This window comes from Pleurodeles waltl, chromosome 5, assembly GCF_031143425.1.
Source record: "Pleurodeles waltl isolate 20211129_DDA chromosome 5, aPleWal1.hap1.20221129, whole genome shotgun sequence".
Classification (NCBI taxonomy): domain Eukaryota; kingdom Metazoa; phylum Chordata; class Amphibia; order Caudata; family Salamandridae; genus Pleurodeles; species Pleurodeles waltl.
In genome coordinates this window covers 1541336833-1541357029 of record NC_090444.1, presented here as the reverse complement: position 1 = coordinate 1541357029, position 20197 = coordinate 1541336833, and the positions used below count along the sequence as shown (strand labels likewise).

Sequence of the window (20197 nt, the reverse complement as noted above, 5' to 3'; positions counted from 1 at the left end):
ACGCTCTGGTACGTAATACAGTTTTACACACAGTGTAATTTTACTGCTTCTGTGGAGTGTCCAGTCTGTTTTTCTAATCTTCTTAATGTCTTTTTTTCCAGGATTCAGGTCATCCCTGTACTGCCAATGATCCAGACAGCTGCTTTATGCCGGTTTCTCCTCAGCACTTCATTGACCTCTTCAAGTTTTAATTTAAATTATTTGTTTGCCGTTTTCAATGATTGGAACGGTTACAGGTCACAGAAGAAAGAATGTTTCATTAATATATGCAAAGGCAATACTTTTGATTATTCTGGCACAGTGTTTGCTGTACAATTATAAAATGAGGCGTTTGGTCATAACTCTGTAGGCTGATTAGTTTGGACAAGACAACCAACATGTCGTTAAGCCTGAGAATACTACAGGGACTATTTAGAGTTTGGTTGATGCGTGACGTCTGCCAAAAGTTAGTGGATGTCCCTTTTGCCCTATGTATAGCCACATATACACTTGAAATAGGGATGGACAGACACCCCCAACTTTTGGCGGATATCTCACATCCACCAGACACCAAAATACCCTCTAACAATAAATATATATTCTTGTCATGCCACTTAGGGTGACCAGTAATTTTGTTCTTCAGCCATCTGTGTCTTCGATCTTAAAGTTTCTTTGTACAAGTGTATGGATCATTTTAGGTGGTGTACTTTAATTCTGTTAATTTCATGTAACTCATACAAACATTATACATTGGTACCTAGAAGATGTATTGTTAGTATATAATACTTTGAGCTTACATACCTCTTGAGACATGGTTATTTGAAGAAGGATTTATTTGAAAACGAATCAACACTTTTTGGTTTAAATAAAAAAAAAAAAAAGGAAATTATTAGTGATAAGGAGGGATCTAATTTCTGGTAAAATATAGACATAGAATTGGGAAGGTGACAAATTATTTTTTTGCTACAAGTCTGTTCTCATTGCAATTCCCAATGCCCGCTCAAGTTTGTCTTCTGTTTGAATAAAAGATGCAGCTAGTGGCAGATGAATGATGAATCTATGCAAAGCAATGACTGCTGTGTACTGGGAGTGCAGGAGAGCACTAGCACGGGTGCTGATAGTTGAGAAGAATATTTGACAATGTTAAGAAGTATATTAGCTTTAGACACTGGGGGCCATGTTTATCATAGTACTGTGTTGTCTTTGCGTCATGCAGGGTGTTGCAAGGGCAACGCAATACTAAAGTCAGATTTACCAAGCAACGCAAGACACCTTGCATGGCCCTGCATTGCTTGGTAAATTTGAAGTAACGCAAGGCAGTACAAGTCGCTGCCTTGCATTACTCTGCCCTGAGAAGGAATTCCATGGGTGGAACTTAAGTGTTCTCACTATCCATGGATTTTGGCGCATTCCTGGATTTACCAAGACTGGTAAACCTGGGATTGTGTCAGAATACTGCACCTTCCCTGAGTAGGTTCAACTAAGAAAAATATATTTTTCTCCTCGTTGTTTCCTCTTTCTAAGTGTGCTGCATACTGCACCACACCTAGAGGGAGGAAAAAGCCTCAGAATATTATTTTTGTGCAGGAAACTTTCCTTTCCTGCCCAAAAACAATGCTGCCTGTAACTCAGGCCCCCTTCCACCATGACACAAGGGTGCCTATCCTGGTGCTAGACTGCAGATTGTGTGCCAGGGCAAGCAGAGAGCCCTCTCCCTTTCACACAGTGCAGCAAGTTGTCTTGCTGTGTTGCATTGCATAAACCATGGATATATTCGACCCTGAATGTCCTTACTGAAGTTTTAATGGTGAAATAACACTGTGTTCAATGTGCTTAGCATTTTAAAGTAGCCCTTAGGCAACAGAGACAGTTTCTGATGGATATTTCTAACTGCAGATTCCTCACCTTCTTTTGCAGTGTAGTTTTGACTCTTTTCTACCCTGGAAGTGACGGAGCAAAGCCATATACAAGTGTCGCCCCTGCACACAATTGTCCGTTTCTTTCTCACTACACCCTTCACCATGAATCTGGATTTCCCCCAAAACACACATTTTTCGGTTTGACAAGGACTTCCAAAATAATACCGTGCGTCAAGGACAATGTCACCCTTGTGAATGACAGGATTCAGGTCATGTCATGACTGCAGGAAGCAGATATTGGTTACAGACCAGGAAGACCAGTGCTTTTGGTTTTTAGGCTCCAGTTATGACTCTAAAGTTGTGCTTTAAATCTGCCCTCATGCACTTGAAAGGCAATTCAGGATGGGAGACAAATCTCTGAGCTTGCATATCAGAGTTTGCAGTTGAAAAATGGATCACACACCAAATCACAAGGCTGTTTGTGATCCTGGTCAGGGTGTCTGTCCCATGCAAAGTTCAGATCCCTCTCGAAGTCTTGCAGCAAGTCAAGGACGTGCCATATCTGTAAGAAGGCCAAGCGGGACAGCCTCCTCTCACCACAATTGAGCGACAAGGCATGCCTTGATTTCCCCTGGCAATTGTCAACCATGCAGCACATTGTGAACTTCAAGGAGGTCATCCTGCTTGCTGGCTCCCTCTAGTACATTTTCTGGCCCCAAAGAATCATGAGGGCCACCAGCTGTACTTCCGTGGCCAGGCCTTTCCTCCACAAACTACCCCATGGCACCTGTGCTGCAGACTGGTGCTTCCTCTCCAGCCCCAGAGTCCATGACAATCCCTTTCATACCAATGCCGCCTCTGCTGAACCAGGCCCGAAGCCATAGTTGTCGGTAGCTCCCTTCAGACCTATGTCATGCTATAAGATCACAAAGGCGTAACCAGATTCTAAGCTGGACCTCTGCTACTATGCCAATACTATAAGAGACTAGAAGCCTTATGTTATCAACTGACGTGGATAGTGTTTGCAAAATGTTCCCCGTGATACTTCTTTTGTGTATATGTTTTTATTAGCATTTTTAATCATAGCAGTGTGGTTCTGAAGCAGTATCTGAACACAGTACAGTTCAAATGCCCCATGATACTTATGACAAAGAAATGCCCAACCTATGGCAAAGAAGTGCATAATCTGTTACACCTGAAGATACTGATTATGGGCTATGCCCACATTTGGAAAATGCCAGTGAGCTAGATACATCCCCAGAAACTGAGCTAGACACGCCACCAATGTAAGAAAGTGCTTTTACACAGTAGCTGTGTGAAGACCAGGGCTTGATTTATAGATGCCTATTGTTGAAACTAAGGTAAACATGTTAACTGTGATCTATCTACCAGTTCCAATGTCTTCTGAGCCATCATTGCCATTCGTGAGGCTGTGACAGAGAGCCTTATGGCCACTTTATCCAAGCCATGCTTTGACCCTCCAGTGCGTCAGCATCTTGAAACTAGCCCCCTCTGACCTACTTTGTTTGACAAGACACCCTGGTCATACAAGTGTCAGCTAGTAAGTTCACCTCTAATAGCTTTCCAGTCAATCCTCTGGATAGACCCGATACGTACTAATAGCTTTGGGAAAAGATTGTTTTGTTTAGCCAGTTTGGCCTTAGGATCCTTGAATGCTGTGTCCCTTCTTAGCAGGTCACGTACACCCATCCTTTATGGGATAAGACCAGCAAACTCTTGGCAGCTACCCCGGAAGTTCTCAGGTCCTCGCTGGCCCAATACAGGATGCGGTAATGAATTTCTTCCCAACCTGTGCAGCAGCAAGAGGCCCAATCCTTTTGGGGCAAAAGTCATGGCAGTTACTGAAGCTATTTTCACCAGCAGGGACAGCTGTGCTCTACTTCTTCCTCCCTGCTGCAGTGGCTACCCAGCCACTTTCACTTATCTTTACGTGCCCTTGATCAGCAAGCAGGAGGCAAGATACACCATTTCCTCCCCAACTGGAGAACTATCATACTGGGCAGATGGGTCTTGCAAATCATTCAAAGGTTATATGCCCTGCCTTTCAATTCCTCCCCCACTCTGTTGTCCACCGAATCAGAGTGACAGTCAGCAGGCTTATAATGTAATGTTGCAGCAAGATGTTGACCTTCTGCTGTCCAAACGTGCTTCAGAGCAGTATTGGCTTTAAATAGAGATGAGTGGTTTTTTTTCATTCTACTTCCTTGTAGCAAAAAAGGATGGAGACTGATACTGGACTTTTGTACACTGAATGACTTTCTGTGAAAAACAAATTCAAGGTGCTTACCCTGTCCCAGATTCTTTCTTCTTGCTTCCCAGGAGACATGATAGTGTCCCAGGACTTTCAGGCACAATTCTTAATATACCCATCCTGCAGTTCCACAGGTGTTACCTGAGGTTCACAGTGAGATCTCAAGACATCTAACTTGCTGTGTTCCCCCTCAGCTTTACTCAGTCGCTTGTGTGTTCGCAAAAGTGATTGCAGTAGTAACTGCCCACCTTTGAAAGTCGGGATACATGTGATCTGGTACCTTGAAGACTAGCTTCACAATGCATGCTTGGGCAGTCAGCCATAGATCACATCCAGATGATGGCCATACTCCTGCCATCTTTAAGTTTTTCCATCAATGAGCCAGTGGGCCTCAGGGATTCCCTTCTTTGGGGCTGTCCTGGTGGCATTCAAGACATTTCCACTGCCACAGTGAGTTTTGAACATTTTGGATATGATCCTGATGTTTATGGCTCAATTCTGGATCCAGTGAGGATGGTGCTGAGGCTTCTAGGACTCCTAACCTCATGCATATTCCTCATCCAAAATGTCAGGTGACATCTGCAGGTCCTGCAGTGGAACCTCCGGTTTCAGTGGACTCAGCATCATGGCTGCCTCTTCAGCTGATACAGATCTCACAGGAGATGGTTCAGGGTTTTCTTTGCTGGCAGATATGCTCCAACCTGACCAGCGCAGGCCAATCTCTGTTCCCTATCCAGACTTCATGGCTGCGACATTACTGGGTAGGGGGAGTTAACTGGAAGAGGTGTACTTCAGAGGCCTATGGTCTCAAGCAAAGAGCCAGCTTCACATGGACCTTTTGGAATTTTGGCCTGAAAGCCACCCTGTCATACATAAACTGTAGGCTAGTGTAAGTCCTAACAGATATCGTGACTGCCATGTGGTAGTGCAAAAAGAAGGGCAGAGTAAGTACCTGAGTTTTGTGGTAGAAGACCCCACACCTATGGAAGTGACTGGATGAGCAGAATCTCTTTCTTGTAGCCAGCCATCTGGAAATGTGTCTGAATACCAGAGCAGAAAAACTCATCCGATGTCTGCTGATGGATCACGTGCTAAGGGGTTTCTTCAATCAGTGTGGTGTACTCTGGTTAGTTCTGTGTTCTGCTGGTGAGAACAGTGTGTCAACTCGATGGTGCTTTGGAGTTTTTCCAGGAAAGTCACTAAAACGCATCCCACCTGTGAAGTGGCTCATGTCTCCTGTACACAGTCCCGCAGCTGCTTCTCATGCCTCAACTTCTAAGGTAAATCAGGGTGGGCTGGGCCCAGGCTGTACCAGGAGAGAATCATACACAGAACTGCTGAGCGTGAGCATTTGCCCTTCAATCCATTTACCACTTCAGGAGGTCCTCCTGTCTCAGCAACAGAGGAGGATCTTACACCAAGTCTTTGGTGCAGCAAGGCATAATGTGGGCACAGTTGAGGTTATCTGTCAGCCCTCTTGCCTTCCTTGGCCTTCCTATTCTTACATCATCAACATCTCTATTTAAATTACCCGTAATAACGCATTTAGTCAAATGTCTGACCAGTTTTCCCCAAAGATGTTCATCATGCTATAATGGGACTTGAACTTAGTGTTTTTTCTGTGTGCACATATTTTGAGTTAGTGCACAGTTGCTCACTGTAACTGCTGACGCTCAAGGCAGTCTTGCTAATTTCCTGTGAGCACCTCATGTATGGCTGCAGGCTCTGTCATTGCAACCACCCTGTGCTACCTTCTTTCCGGACACTTTAGTGCTGAGAACCTAGTTGAACTTGTTGCCACTTGTTGGGGAGAATGCCTGCCCTGGCTAATCCATCACTTTGCCAGTTTATTTACACTACCTTATCCTTGGAAGAAGGAGAGACTCTATCCCTAAAAGGGGGTTGAGCATTTAAATTGATTGCACAAGTTATCATCATGTAGAACACCATCTCTTTGTAAGGTTGTTGGGAGTAAGTAAAGGTGGTGCAGATTAAGCGCTTTATTATTTTTTTAAGCTATGTAGTACTGTGCTTTAAAATCTGCTGTGCGATGGTCAAGAAATGGCCCTGAAGGACTGAGGACTCATTTCACAAGGGTGAAGGCCACTACAATGGTATTGTCAAGAGGGATGCTGTTCTGGACATCTGCAAGGCTGCAATGTGTGTCGGTGCACACGTTCACAAAACACTACTGCCTTGACAGCCAGGTAGGAGAGGAGGGCCATTTGGCCCACTTGGTCCTGCAAGACCTTCTGGTTTGATTCCACTCCGCAGGCCATCCTCATTTGGACAGTACCGCTATAGTATTTATTCTTAAGAATGGATGCCTTAAGAACAAATATAGCTACTAGAAGAATAAGTTACTCAGAAGTATTTGCATTCAGTAATAGTCTTTGTAGAAGATACTTCATCTAATTGCAGCCCTCTCGCCTCCCCGTACTGTGCAGTGGACTCATGAACACCACATAAGTTTTTGGTTCACTGTCACCTGCAATTTTTCCTAATGGTCAGGATCCGAGGGGTGAAAGGATAAAGATAAGGAAACTGATGCCAGTGTGCAGGTTTGGTACTTGTGCAGCCCTGTTCCTCATTTCCAGAGTGGAACAGAGACACTGCAGAACCACATGATGTTTCCTCTCTGTGCATGGGAGCACTACTCAGAACATTCTACACATTCAGCCAGGTGCAGGGGGATATTCTTAATGGGAGAAATCTCCAATTAGATAACAGTATCCAGCAAGAAAAAAAAAACATTACAGAAGGTAACTTGTTTGTTATGAACTACCTCAGAATATTGACTTCTGCTCAAAGTAGCTGCAGTTAAACATTACTTTCTTATTACTGCTTGTTTGCATAAGTGCTTGTTTTGAGAGAGTGCTACAAAAGACAATTGTTGTCCCAGGTGTTTTGGTAAATTAATAGATAAATTCTCTGCAGATGTAGTCCCACTGTTTACACCAATCAGACCCTTTGTTCTATAGTACACCATCTACACATTGTTGTTTTTTCCTGCAAATGTATAGGTTACATTTTCTATTTAGAAAACTTTAACAAAATGTATACATTTGTAAGACGTGCCTCCAGATCTTTCAACATCAATATGTGGTGTTTGATTTAATCAGGATTTTCTTAGCAGAAAATATAATTGTTTGTTCAAGCACTATATACTGATTGTGTGGCGAATCCATATTAGTTTTTATTGGGAAGCAGATTAGCTTAGCCCTTTGGCATGCAGGCCTATGCCCCGTCACCTAGTGACTTTTAACCTACTTAGCTTGCTCTGTTTTAGTCCATTTATTTTATCATTTCTTTTAAGATGGCTGCCATTGTTTATAGTTATAGAAATGTTTTGATTTGCATTATCAGTGCCACTCTGAAGGCGCCAGTATCAACGTCATAATCAAGTGATGTACGTAGGTATTCACATCATGTCCCTTTCTCACTTACATGTGACAAGAGCATAATGTACACTTGTGGATTGTTTACATAATTGCAGCCTAAGGTCTGCCTCCTTATCATTTGTTTGGGAACATACCTGCGTCAGGGGCCCTACATGATCTGTATAAATACATCTGACACAGACCAGGTTATCAGAGGGATTCCTTCCAGATGCCATCTACAGTGCCAGCCACCTTGCTATAGAAATCAGCCTTTGTGTCACCACAGAGTCTGACCTAGAGACCTCATTCCAAGGCAAAGAGGGTTGGGGGGGTGCTTCCTATGGACCATGGTACTGGCAGATTAGGTTTATCATACCTAGCTCTCATTAGGTTAGAGATTAGGTTCTCTATGCTAGGGATTTTACATTTCATGTTTAGTACAAGATGGTTGGGGGTCTTTGTATTCACAACTCTCATCTTCATAGTTATGCTTCTTTTATTGTTCATTATCCTGATCATTTCAGATCATGCATTTTATCGTAGATTGCAGTCTTTTCATTAAATATATTGAAAACTTTCCTGCATCATCTTCAGTGTCTGTGTGTGACTGATTTGTTGCTAACGAGATAAAAGGGTAACTTCTGTTCTACCACGACTCCCCTGAGATGTCACAATCTAGAGTCCATGTGTAAGGCTGCCAGAAATCACCTTTTACTCTTTGGGTTTTTGGTGAGGTACTGCTTGTAAGCCGGAAGGGTTGGGCAGACAGTTGCGACTTGTTGTAGGAATGGCTTAGTTGCCTACAAACAAAATTGCTGTCATCCCTAAACCAGCAGTCTCACCTAGGAGCAAGAGTCTAACTATGACATGGAACCAACAACAATGGTGTTTTGGCACTAATTTACTGATATCCTGAGTATCTCTCTCTCTCACACACAGCAGGTACCCTAGGTACCATTATACGGAGCTATCCGTGGTCTTAGGGAGAATCCTCCTCTACGGAATAGGGAGTACCTAATTAGGTTGTAGGTTGTTCAAGCTTGAACTCTTAAAAGAACTTTTCCCCATTTGGTGTTCATTCTCTGTACCCAATATTCAACATGGCTAACGCCATAGACATGCTGGAAATTGTCAGACATGCACTAAACAACATCTGATAGCCCATGGCTTAACAGAGGAGGGCGGGGATGTCACCTTTATAGTGGATGCTCATGAAGTTTACCATCAGAAACATTCTATTGCTGGGTCACCTTTCCTGAGAAAAATGAGAACATATATATTTCACACAGACAAAATAGCAAACATACCGCAGCAGTACCGAGCATATGAGTATCTAGAGATACCCCTTTCCTATCAAGAATATAAAAATTGGGTCAGTGGCGCCCTACCACATGTAATACAAACCGCGAGATTAGGTTCATTAAGTAATGATGGACCAACATGGCCTATGTTTGACACATATACACCACATTCTGGCGTACAGTCACTGCAAATAGCTGCCGTACACATACTTTACAATGAGATAGTACAACCTTACAGATAATTAGTACAATTTGAAATGTGGACCCTAAACACCGCCCAGGCTGCACAAGCTGGTTACCAATTGGCCGCTACTGGGATTAACCCACAAACAGTACATTCTATGATGGGCAAAGCGCCCACAGAATGTGAGAAGATTCCATCCTGGATAGCACAAAAACTAACCAGCTGGAAGCAGTGTTTCTCCATATGGGACCCCAAGATAAACATAACATTCTCACAATGTGCTTGCCATTTGGCATGGTTCACTCAGTGGACTACTGCACCACATGGGGTACAGTCTTAGGGTACCATGCTTGGTAGTGTAAACTGCAGCTGACACTTGCCAACTTACCAGAAGTGTTAAAACAAATTCAAAATTAGCAAAGGGCTGCTCCAGACATAGCTTTGGGGATGAAAATGATGCGCTACTTTGACACAGTCTCCTCCATAATACTCTGTAGCATTAAAAGGTAAACAGTAGCGTTTGCTGTACGCCAGTGGCTCCAGAAGATTCCACATTTGAAACGGAAGCATCAACTACTGAAAATTATTTCTAACACCTATACTAGTATAGGACTTGATAGCTTGGGAGTCAAGGCAAAAAAGCCTGAAATTCAGAATAACACCCCTATGGACGGTACTGAACAAGAGTTTAAAAAATAAATAAAAAATGCTGGTATAAAAATTAACAAAATAAAGACAGACGAAGTCAGAGAGCAGACTCCACATCCGGAGTGCTCCTAAAGGAGATCTAATCTCAGAAATAGAGAAACTTTAAAGGCTCCTGACAGACACATTGATATACGTCCCTCTCGTTCCTTTGAGGACACACCTGATAGCCGTAGTGACAGAGTGGGCTTGTCAGAGCAATGTCCTGACTACGTGAAACAGAAGAAAGATTTACAGCGGTCTTCAGACAAGAAAGAAGACAAATCTCCACAACAAAAGCCACAAGTTAAAAAGAAAAAGGTGGCAGCGATTTCAATTGAACATGGCAGCAAACTTGAGAACATTGCTGAAGAACAAGACGTGGAAAGTGACCCTGCTGCACTGCACAGCAGAAGTCACAATATGTCACCAGAGTCTGAACGATCATCTGGATGGGAAGCAACAAATTACTTTCTTGCAGTTGAGACTTTGGAGGGGTGTGTTCTCCCACCCAACAGGGCCTATGATTTAAATATCCAGATTGAGGAAGACATAGAGCACACCATTAGTGTGAACTCAATTGTGATATGCTATGGGCAGAAAGAGACTGGCCACCCGAACACATCTGTAAGCATGGCCACCCGAACACATCTGTAAGCTCCCACATGGGGAAGATGTCATTTTGCCTTCTTTCTCGGATCTTGTTACGGAAGCAGTAAAAGAAGCCTATGCTGGTGACTGGTCTTTGGTGGAGGCACCTGTGCTATACCACAACCAGGTAGGCTGGGTTAGAGATTCCCCCTATCATGTAATACCTATTAGGTTTACACCCCGGCCTCAGCCCCAATATCCTATTAAACATGAGGCTAAAGCTCCAGTGAGAGAGATCTTCACTCATCTCGAGTACCAGGGAGTAATACAGCCCTGTGCCTCTGCAATGAACAACCCTTTATTCCTCGTTGCAAAACCAGTCTATTCATATAGCATAGTCTTAGATTACGACACTTAAACAACCATAAACCACATATGCAACACAAAATGCACCCCATACTGCACTAATTAACATAATGCATAAAAAATAAAAAAATAACTTGGATATTTCCAATGTTTTTTCTGCCAAAATGTAGTGTATGGTAGCCTGGACCCGAGTGCATTCTCCTTTGGCTTACAAAAATGCTTTTGCCATTTGCCCCAGGGCTATACGAACAGCCCAGGGTTGTTTTCTGCCCGTGTAACATCAATATGACATGATTTTGATCCTGAGGCATTGTCCTATGTGGATGACATGTATCTCACAGATGACAACCTCAACATTCATCTTGCCAGGGTCGATCGGATTGTTCTAGGATTCTCAGCCCTTGGCTACAAATAAAATTTTAGGAAAACTTAAATAGCCTTTCTTAGTGTATTGTTCCTGGGATATGAGCTATCAAATGAGGGCAAAAGCTTGGCCCCACACATTTTAGAAAAATGTGCTCAACTTCAACCACCAAGCACTATTAAGAAACTGCAGTCTTTACTTGGTTTCCTTAACTTTGGCAGAACTTACATTCCAGATTATGGACAATGCATCAAACCACTCTAATTTGATTCGCCCAGGTTTCGCATGCAAACACTGGCCAGTTGAACACACACGCATCCTTAGCGGATTGTAGCAAAACATGCTAGAAGCAAACACTTACACGCATTTGACAACAAAACAAATTCGGTCATCTGAATAATTGCTGGCACCATTGGGTTCAACTTTGTCACCTTTAATGATTCAATGGGCAACCTCCATGACTGCTACTGATGTTGATTACATCTTTGACACAAAACTTCAAACACAAGAATTTATCCCATACAAACAGGAGTAGCGTCCATTTCTTAACAGCTTGCCACTTGACAGATACAAAACTGTCATTTACACTGATTGTTCAGCACAACCAGCTGTAGCCACAAAACATCAATACTCAGCCGCTTGTGCAGCTGTGAGCGGAGTGAAGATGGATGGTGTATTTCACCCTCAGCATACGTACACGCAAACCCTAGGGGACTGCACAGCACAGTTGACTGAGCTTAAAGCTCTTATCTTGGCACTAGAACATCCAGAACAGCTCACATTGATTTGTGTGATTCATACTATTGTGTCCAGTCCTACAATGATTATCTCGATCATTGGCGGTTGAACAGGTTTAGGACTCAAAGTGGATCACCTTTAAACCCAGAACTCTGTGGGGGAGTGTGGCTAATCTTAAGGATAAGCTACCAGATGCTCATGTACTGGGCCATCAACATGTGGGAGTACACGTTATAGAAAACACTTTGGCTGATGAAGCAGCCAAACTTGCAGTAGCCACACCTTCTGTTGCTGCAGTGACTCATTCTCACACAAGATTGGATAATGAAATACAGGCTGCCATGAAAGTTTCAGCTGAAGGCAAGCCTCTTCCTAAAGAATACCCTACTAACTATTCCTATCATATCAGTGCACAGAATGTTGCCTTAGCGATAATTCCTGGGGCTGGAGATCAAGTGATCCCCAACCAGGACCAGAGGTTAGATCTCATCAAAGCAGCACATGAGGGTGTCGCATCTGCTTGTGTGGTGGCCTCAATATCACTCTTACAGAAACTCTTTTGGTCGTCAGGTCTATACAAACAGACCAAGCAATATGTCCTTTGCTGCGCCATTTTCCAGCATATAAAGGACTCAATCATCAAACTCCCACCGCAGACATCCCTCTTAGTGTCAAATAGGCCCCTGCAATGTGTGTACCTGGACCATTGTGTCTCTTACAACCTGATGGTGCATACAAATACATCGTAGTTGCTGTTGATTCTTGCTGTCGGCTGATGCTTGAACTGTTATAAGACTTGCTGGTCTTTATCTATACATATGGAGTTGCAGCATTCCACTTGGACCATGGCCCTGCTTTTGCCTCTAGGGCATTCAGTGACACCCATGAGGACTACGGGTGTTGAACTCCTTTAATCTTCGTATCATCCTGAGGGTAATTATGTTGTGGAGAGGAGGAATCGTGGCCTAACTGCTAGAGTCTTAGGTTCAGGCTGCAGTTGGCTTCATCACCTATACAGGGTTGAGAGAGCACTGAATAATCTGCCCAGAAGGTCCTTTGGAGGACACACTCCTTATGAGGTCCTCTTTGGACATACTTATGTATGTCCCAGATCTAGATGGCCCTGGTATGGTGGCAGGAGACACACCTTTTAGCGTAAATGAACGTCTCACTTTCTTACAGGAGCTTCAACAATTTTGTGATGATAATTCATCTGCCAGTGCTGCCACCTTAGAAATAAGGGATTTGCCAACAACTTCCACAGGATGGATTCCTAAAGATGGGGATCTGGTCTGTGGAAAGATTGCTGTAAAGAAGGAATCTAGGCCATCCTACAGAGCACCGGTTCCAGTCCTGGGAATACAAGGCACCAGAACGGTCATCCTACCACTGCTGCCAGGTTCTAAAGGGAACAGTTTTGTCTCCATCAACATCAATTTGCATCATGTGGCGATCCTGCAAAGTAGACCCAGAGGTCCCTTGGATAGTCTCCGGTCTCATTTCACTACCCAATAGGACATACCTCTTCAAAGAAGAATCAACAATAAAATTTACCATGGAAATACATTAACAGTAGTGACTTGTTTGCTGCTTTTAGTTTGTGAAGGGAGCACCAGATAATGGCTAAAAAGGAAGCAAGTTACACCATGCTCAATATGGAGAAGTTAGGAAAGCTGCCTTTCACAGTAGCAGAAAGTCCATCAACAGTATGGCTCGTACATGGTAAATCTGCCAATTCCCACCTTTCATTTTACAAAATGTTTGAAACATTTTACTGTAGGCAGATTTTAACGGTTAGGAGATAGCTATATTAAATCGGAGTGGGAGTTGGCACATCATGTGAATAGTTTATTGCACAGATGATAAAATCCAATACAATTAAAACAAAAAACACTCGATAATATATTTACACAGAATAAAAAAGCCCCACCTGCACATACAACCTAATAAAATCAGACTTTAAATGCTTACTAAAATACTCAATAATTTGTATACGTTAACATCAATAAAAAACATTCCCATAGTAGTATTGCATGACCTACAAATGAGATATTACCGGGCCTCCGCAAGCCGCAATCCCACCTAATAAATAATAAACAAGGGACCAACGGTAGTCAAAGCCCTGAAAGTGCTTAGGTGCGTTGAATGTTCATAAATTAACTACCAACAGGCATCAAAACCCATAGTGCAAGGTTAACACTCAGCAGCTGGACAAAGTTAATCCAAACCCAAAGGGGCAAGAGCAGAAGTAAATTTCAAACATTGTTATCCACTGCTTGCAGAGCCCTTAATAAATTTGGTCAACAGAACATTCAGCATTCAGTTGACAGGATCCAAGTACATAATAATAGCTTGCCGACAGGAGCAGATCCCCAATTCATTCCCCTTGCTCTGAAGCAGAGATTTACGCTTCTTAAGCATTGATGGACACAAACCATGTGTTCAAGGGTTTCTTTCCAACTGCCATAACCCCTTACACATCACACCCTCCTCCGGAGTTGACCGCCATGTGAGTAAATGGTTCAGAAAAACACAATCGCCCATCCTTAAAGCCATGAATGCCTCTTTCAAACAGATGCTGTATGAGCAGGAAAGATAGCCAACTGGAGTACCTCGCTGAAATGAGTTAATTATCGACCAGGCATGCTTCCGTTTGGCAAGGAGAGATCGATCAGAGTGATATGAGCATAGCTGTATAATCTTATTAACACCCAGTTTAAAGAGAGGATGGGGGAGGTTACTGGCCGCCCAGAGGTCCTCAGCTTTCAATCGCTGTTGACAGGCAGCCAGAAAGTGTTAATGGGACCCCTTCACTTAAGGCGCACTAATTTCCAGCCACAGAACTGACTCCAAACTACCTACCTTGGCCCGGCGTAACTTATGACAAAGCTTCAAGAAGGTACCAGCACCTACTGTCTGCTGATCCCAAAGCCCAAATTCCAACTGCACCTGCGCAGGAGAAGCAAGTTGTGGTAGATGAAAAACCCTCTTGTTAATCTTGTTGACCAGCCTGTTAAACAGATATTAGCCTAGCCAGCAAAATGTCTTAACCATAAGGCAATGAAGAAGTAATCTTTGTTCTCATAACTTCCTTCAATGGGAGCAGATACGACCTCTTAAGAGCTTTAAATAATTTAGAAAACACCACCTGCAGAACCACAGTTTAACTTCAGTCCACTTCCTGTGCCTAGCAGAACTACCCCTGGAATCAAGATGCACCCCTAGATATTTATAAGACTGGTCTGAAACAAGTTTACTAATCTTATAGTACCAGCTGATTCCCAAAAGCATTTTCCTGCCAAAGGAGAACACTTTGATTTTGAGCAGATTGACTTCCAATTGGTTTGCGGCTGTGTAAGATGCAAGTTGGTTAAGCATTCGTTGAAGGCCAATTTTGGTATTGCTAAAAACATTGACAGGTCATCAGCATAGAGCAAGTAGCTAAACCTAAGTCCACTGACCTTGGGGGTGGGGGGGGGTGAGAATTGACAGCACCGAGAGCCGATGACAAATCTGCAATAAACAGATTAGACAGCAGGGGCTCAAGCACGCAGCCCTGCTTCATAACACGACCAGTGGACATTTTCCTGGAAAGGGAACGGACGTCTCCTAATTTAATACGGAACCAGGTGTCTGTGTGTAGTTCTATAATGGCACCCAAGAACACTGATGGAATTCCCCAGTTTTGTAATTTAGCCCACAGGGCGCTCCTGGGAATCTGATCGAAGGCTGCCTTAAGATCAACAAAACAGCAACGCAACACAGAGCCTGAAAGAATTGTCCTGTCCATCAAAATAGACTGAGCTAATAAATTCGTAGATGTACCCAAAGCAGCAGAAAACCTTGTTTGGACAATAGGGATTAATCCCTTTAATTCTGCCCAGGCACGAAGATCTTGCAACAAATGACTTGCATAGAACTTGGCCTCGTTATCAAGCTAGGCTATCAACCTGAAGTTAACAGGATCCAACCTTAAACCACATTTATACAGCGGATGAAGTATGGCGCCACGCAAAGACTCAGGAATTCTTGAAGTCAAAAGACAATATTCTAACAGATGCGCAAGATGAACTGCCCAAAAGGAAGTATCCTGTTTGAACAACATCTGCAGGAGACTGTTAGGGCCTGGAGCTCCATCCCACTTTGCCTTAGAAATTATACAGAGGAGGCAAGGCAGGGAAAACATCTTCCCTTCAAGGAGAGAGAGCACGGACACAGCAGGCTGAGGTGGAAGCTTGACCGGAAATGCTGTGGTGGAGGAAGCCCCCACACTCAACAGATTCCTGTCAAGCTCACTTACTGGGAAGTGTCTAACCAAATAGGTCGTCCAGTCGCCTTCTGAAATATTAACAGTACCAAGGCCCCTCTGATTATTTGTTAAATTACGAATAAGGAGCCAACATTTTCTTGAATTTGGATCCTTAGTCGCACTTATAAGTTTGGCCCAAAACCAATTAGAATTTCTCTGATGGTCGTCATGCACAGCCTTCCTATAATCTTTCTGCAGTTCTTTGAACCTGATTAGTAGACCCTCAGAGTTGGGGCTCTTCCTAATTGCCCTAGCCAATCTGTTACGTGTTTTCTTTAAACTCTGAGTTTCCCTAGAAATAACAAAGGGCAAGAGTGAGGTAAAGTTTTGTGCAGGTTGATGAAACCTTGACCACAAAAAGGAGAGAAATTTAACCCATAACTCGATTCTGAAGGATCTAGTTGTGTGTGTTCCCTCTGTTCAAGATATTGCGAGTTCCTCCTCCAACCCCAAGGCCTGTAACGGTGGGAGCAACCAAACTGCCAGTTTTGCCTTCTTCAACAGGGATCAGAAGTTCCTTGGGGGGGAGATCTGACTTCCTTCAGGATAATTCTGACCAAAGGGCTCTGCACAGACTCACTGGATGGTAAGGAACCACCCTGTTTGACCACCAGAGAATTAGCCTGTGGACTCACATTGGACACCTCCTGCAAGTTGGGCCAGTTGTTGCCCGTTATTTGAGGTACCTAGGGGAGGTAGACTCCGCCTTTTGTTCTGTTGTTTCCGGAGCCTTTTTTTTCCCCCTCTTTCTCAGTGGGTGCTGAACTCCAAGGTCAGCTCCTGGTGGCAATGGTTGTAATAAATCAGTTTGTGGCATGGCACAGCAATGAGGAGGATAAACTGGATCCATAGATTCTGCTCCAGAAGTATGAAAGTTGCTGTAAACACGGCTGGCCAAGATACCTTGCTCAAGAACTCCTGTAACAGCAGGCCAGGTTGGATTGATGATTGTTGAACTCTTTGCTGGAAGAAAATAATCTTCCAATGTTTTTGATTTAGTTGGTTTCTGAACCGGGTCTGAATAAGACCTTGAGTTCGGTGAAATCACCGAGGGGCACGGATGCTGTAGAGAGCCTCTTAATTTCAGTTAGAACAGAACTTAAAAAATTAGGCAGCGATGATAGGCTTTCTATAATCGGAGACCAGCAGCAGGTTGCGTAAACTAAGTTGGAACTTGTTTGCGCTCTAGTGAATAACTGATTTATATTTTCTTTATAATGGTCAATCCCGGCTACATAGGTGGCCAATGTATTCAACAGATCAACTTGGACATCCAGCTTATCAGAGTGATAGTTCAAGGCCAACACAGTGGATTGTAGGGTTTAAAGAAGCTGAGGCCAAACAGAGCCACTTACAGCAATCTTGGGATTGAGCACAGAGTTAGATTCCACCTCAGCATCACCCAATTTGGGAGCTACCGTCACCAACCCCACTGGATGCTCTTGTGGGTAGCATAGGAAGGATGTCATCAGTTAGACTGCAGGTCCATTGTGCGGCCGGAGGACTAATTAAGGGGGCCATACTGCAGTCCTGCTGGCAATCTTGACTGCTTGTGTCCTGCCCATTCTGCCAAGAGGAAACTGCTGGGGAAGCAACCCACTCCCTACCATCAAGGGAGTGTTCACTTAAGATAACAATTGAGGAGAGCTCATGCTTCGATGGGGCCACAGCCAGATTGCCCACCTGTAATACTGATGAACTCACTTCATCTTGAGAGGCTAAAGGAGTAAAAGTAAAGACCCCTGCCTCTAGGTGAATAAATGAGTGGGAGTTGCTTTTCGAGTTCAGATGGGGGTACCTGGGAACTTGGTTAAACTTATGGCAGAGCTGCACAAAGGGAACCATTCCCAGGTCCATTGGGGCAGTAAGGTGGAGCTAACTGAGCACATTCCTCCCCCCTCTCCCCCCCCCAACTCAGTGAGGTGTACATCAAAGGTGCATTGTCGCTCTCACCTTATTCACCTTATACATTAATTACATGGCTCAGAAACTTCTAGACTGCCAGAATGATTCTCCGATCCTGAATAATAAGATTCCAATTTAACTTTTTGCTGATAATTCCCTTCTCGTTTCTCAGACCCCTATGGGACTGCAATCACTTTTTATCAATTTCCTACAATTTTGCAATCAAAGAGGCCTGGAACTAAATGCAACCAAAACCAAAATTATGGTGTTCGGTCCTGGGGCAGTTAAAAACTGCACAATTGTAATGGGGGACGAATCCCTAGAAAGAGTCTGTAACAGAGATTATCTAGGGGTTAGGATTTCTGATACATTTCATTGGGAACTTCAGCAAAACACAAGTACCCTTCTTATCCAACTCTTGTTCGATATCCCCAGCTCTGGAAATATATTGTGCAAAAGCCCAAGGTGCTGCCGCTTTCAGAGCAGAGGTATGGGGTCATTCTGATCATCAGCAATCGGTTGTCGTTAAAAGTACATTTGTTCGAACACTTCTTGCATGTCCTGTCAACACCCCTTCAATTCAGCTTTTTTTAATCTTGAGATTTAAAGAATTTTTAATGTAATTTCACTGAAACCATTGGCACAGTGGGTGCGACTCTGGGAATCTCTAAAAGATCTATTGGCTCAGAACAGCACCCTACAAATACCTTGGTTAAAATGTGTGCACAATTGGTTCCAAATGTTGGGCCTGCAGAGATTTTGGGATGATCCCAGTACTATTTGAAAATCTGATTCCAACAGCCTCAAAATCCACGAATGGGACTATTATATATGAATGGAATGTCATGTGTGAGACGAAGGGGCATCTTACAAACCAGTTTTTTAAAGTGAAAATCTTTCCCTCTTTTGAGCCTTTACTGGATTCCATAACACCATTTTACTCTGAGTCTGTATGTATGTTTTCGATATGTCTGTCTACTATTGAAATCTTTTACCAGCAGGTGTAGTAAGAAAACTCTGTCTCACCTGTTCCCAGTCTGCCAGCTAGTGCCAGAGACTGAGAAACATATTTTGTTCTTCCGCAATGGTTATGTTAACCCTTGTTGGAAATATATACGACCACTGTTTTAAAATAAATTAGGGGTACGGTCTTACTTAACTGCTTTTAGGATTTTTAAAAGCGACATTTCAACTTTAATATTGTTTGCTGTTAGTCACTACTTAACAGTCAGCCAAAGCGTGGTACCTGTTTCTATGTAACTGCTAATTGATTGTTTAATGTGCATGGTTCTTTTGAATTGAACTGTTTACAGAAGTTTAGAATTATTTATTTCCTTTAATGTTATTTCAATTCGGTATGGGTCCTATGTGTTCTAAAATTAGCTGCCACTCAAAAAATATATGGTGTATGTGTGAATCTTGTTTGGTTTTAATTGATTTCTGAATAACTTGTCATGTTTCGTTATGTTTTTTGATTTTTATGATTACTTATGTTTCATTGATTTCTATTATGCGCTTTGGTTGCATTGTAGCAGAATAAAGCTATATACATTTGAAAATTTGAATTAAAATTAATAGTATTTAAAGTGAGTTCTGTTGACTGTTTCCACCCTTATATGTTTTTATGAATGTATTCTGTTTTGCAGATACTCAGAAATGTAATCTGTAAAATAGTGTTTTGAATCTAAATTTGTACAGAAAACTAATAAATACAACTCGATACATCGTGTTTGGTCATGTAGCTTTAATCTTCAGCCTGAATGGCCTGAAATGTGACTCACAAACATTCTTTCTCAAACTATCCTACTTCAACAGCAGGTTTCCATAAATGTATACTCTGCAAATTTTGTACCTATAAAGAGAAAGTATGCTTTGCAAACCACATCTTTTATATTTACATTTTGGCTATAGCACTAGTGATAAAAATAATCTGCTCCATAGATAAAATTTGTACAGGATACAACTTGCGCTTGGAAGGATCCTCAAGATTATCTTTATTAAGTCTTTGTAGGAAATTCGCCTTTTCTCTGCGGACCCTTACAACTGCATTCACAAGCAGGAATCCCTCCAGAAGACAGGAAGCGTATCTCTGGTCATTAGTGCCCACCACACAGGATTTAACCAACCACCCTCCCCAATTAACCAGCGGACATTCAGGTTACCGGGACACAGGCAGTTCGAATTAACGTTGATCTGTGTGCTCTGATAAACTGAAAGGCAATTAGCCAAAAGGGCTCTTTTATGGGGACAAAAGCCACGGGGCAT

The 20197-nt window shown here is 42.9% G+C and overlaps 1 protein-coding gene across 4 annotated transcripts in view; it reads left to right on the top strand.

The window, feature by feature from the left end:
* Nucleotides 1-19651, top strand: part of FBXO25 (F-box protein 25) — a 343865-nt gene extending 324214 nt beyond the window's left edge. For all 4 annotated transcript variants that reach the window (XM_069235834.1, XM_069235833.1, XM_069235836.1 and 1 more), the window contains one exon: nt 102-19651. In XM_069235834.1, the coding sequence (XP_069091935.1) occupies nt 102-191 (90 nt within the window). In that variant the 3' untranslated portion in view covers nt 192-19651. The remainder of the gene's footprint in view (nt 1-101) is intronic.
* The last annotated feature ends 546 nt before the right edge of the window (nt 19652-20197 follow it).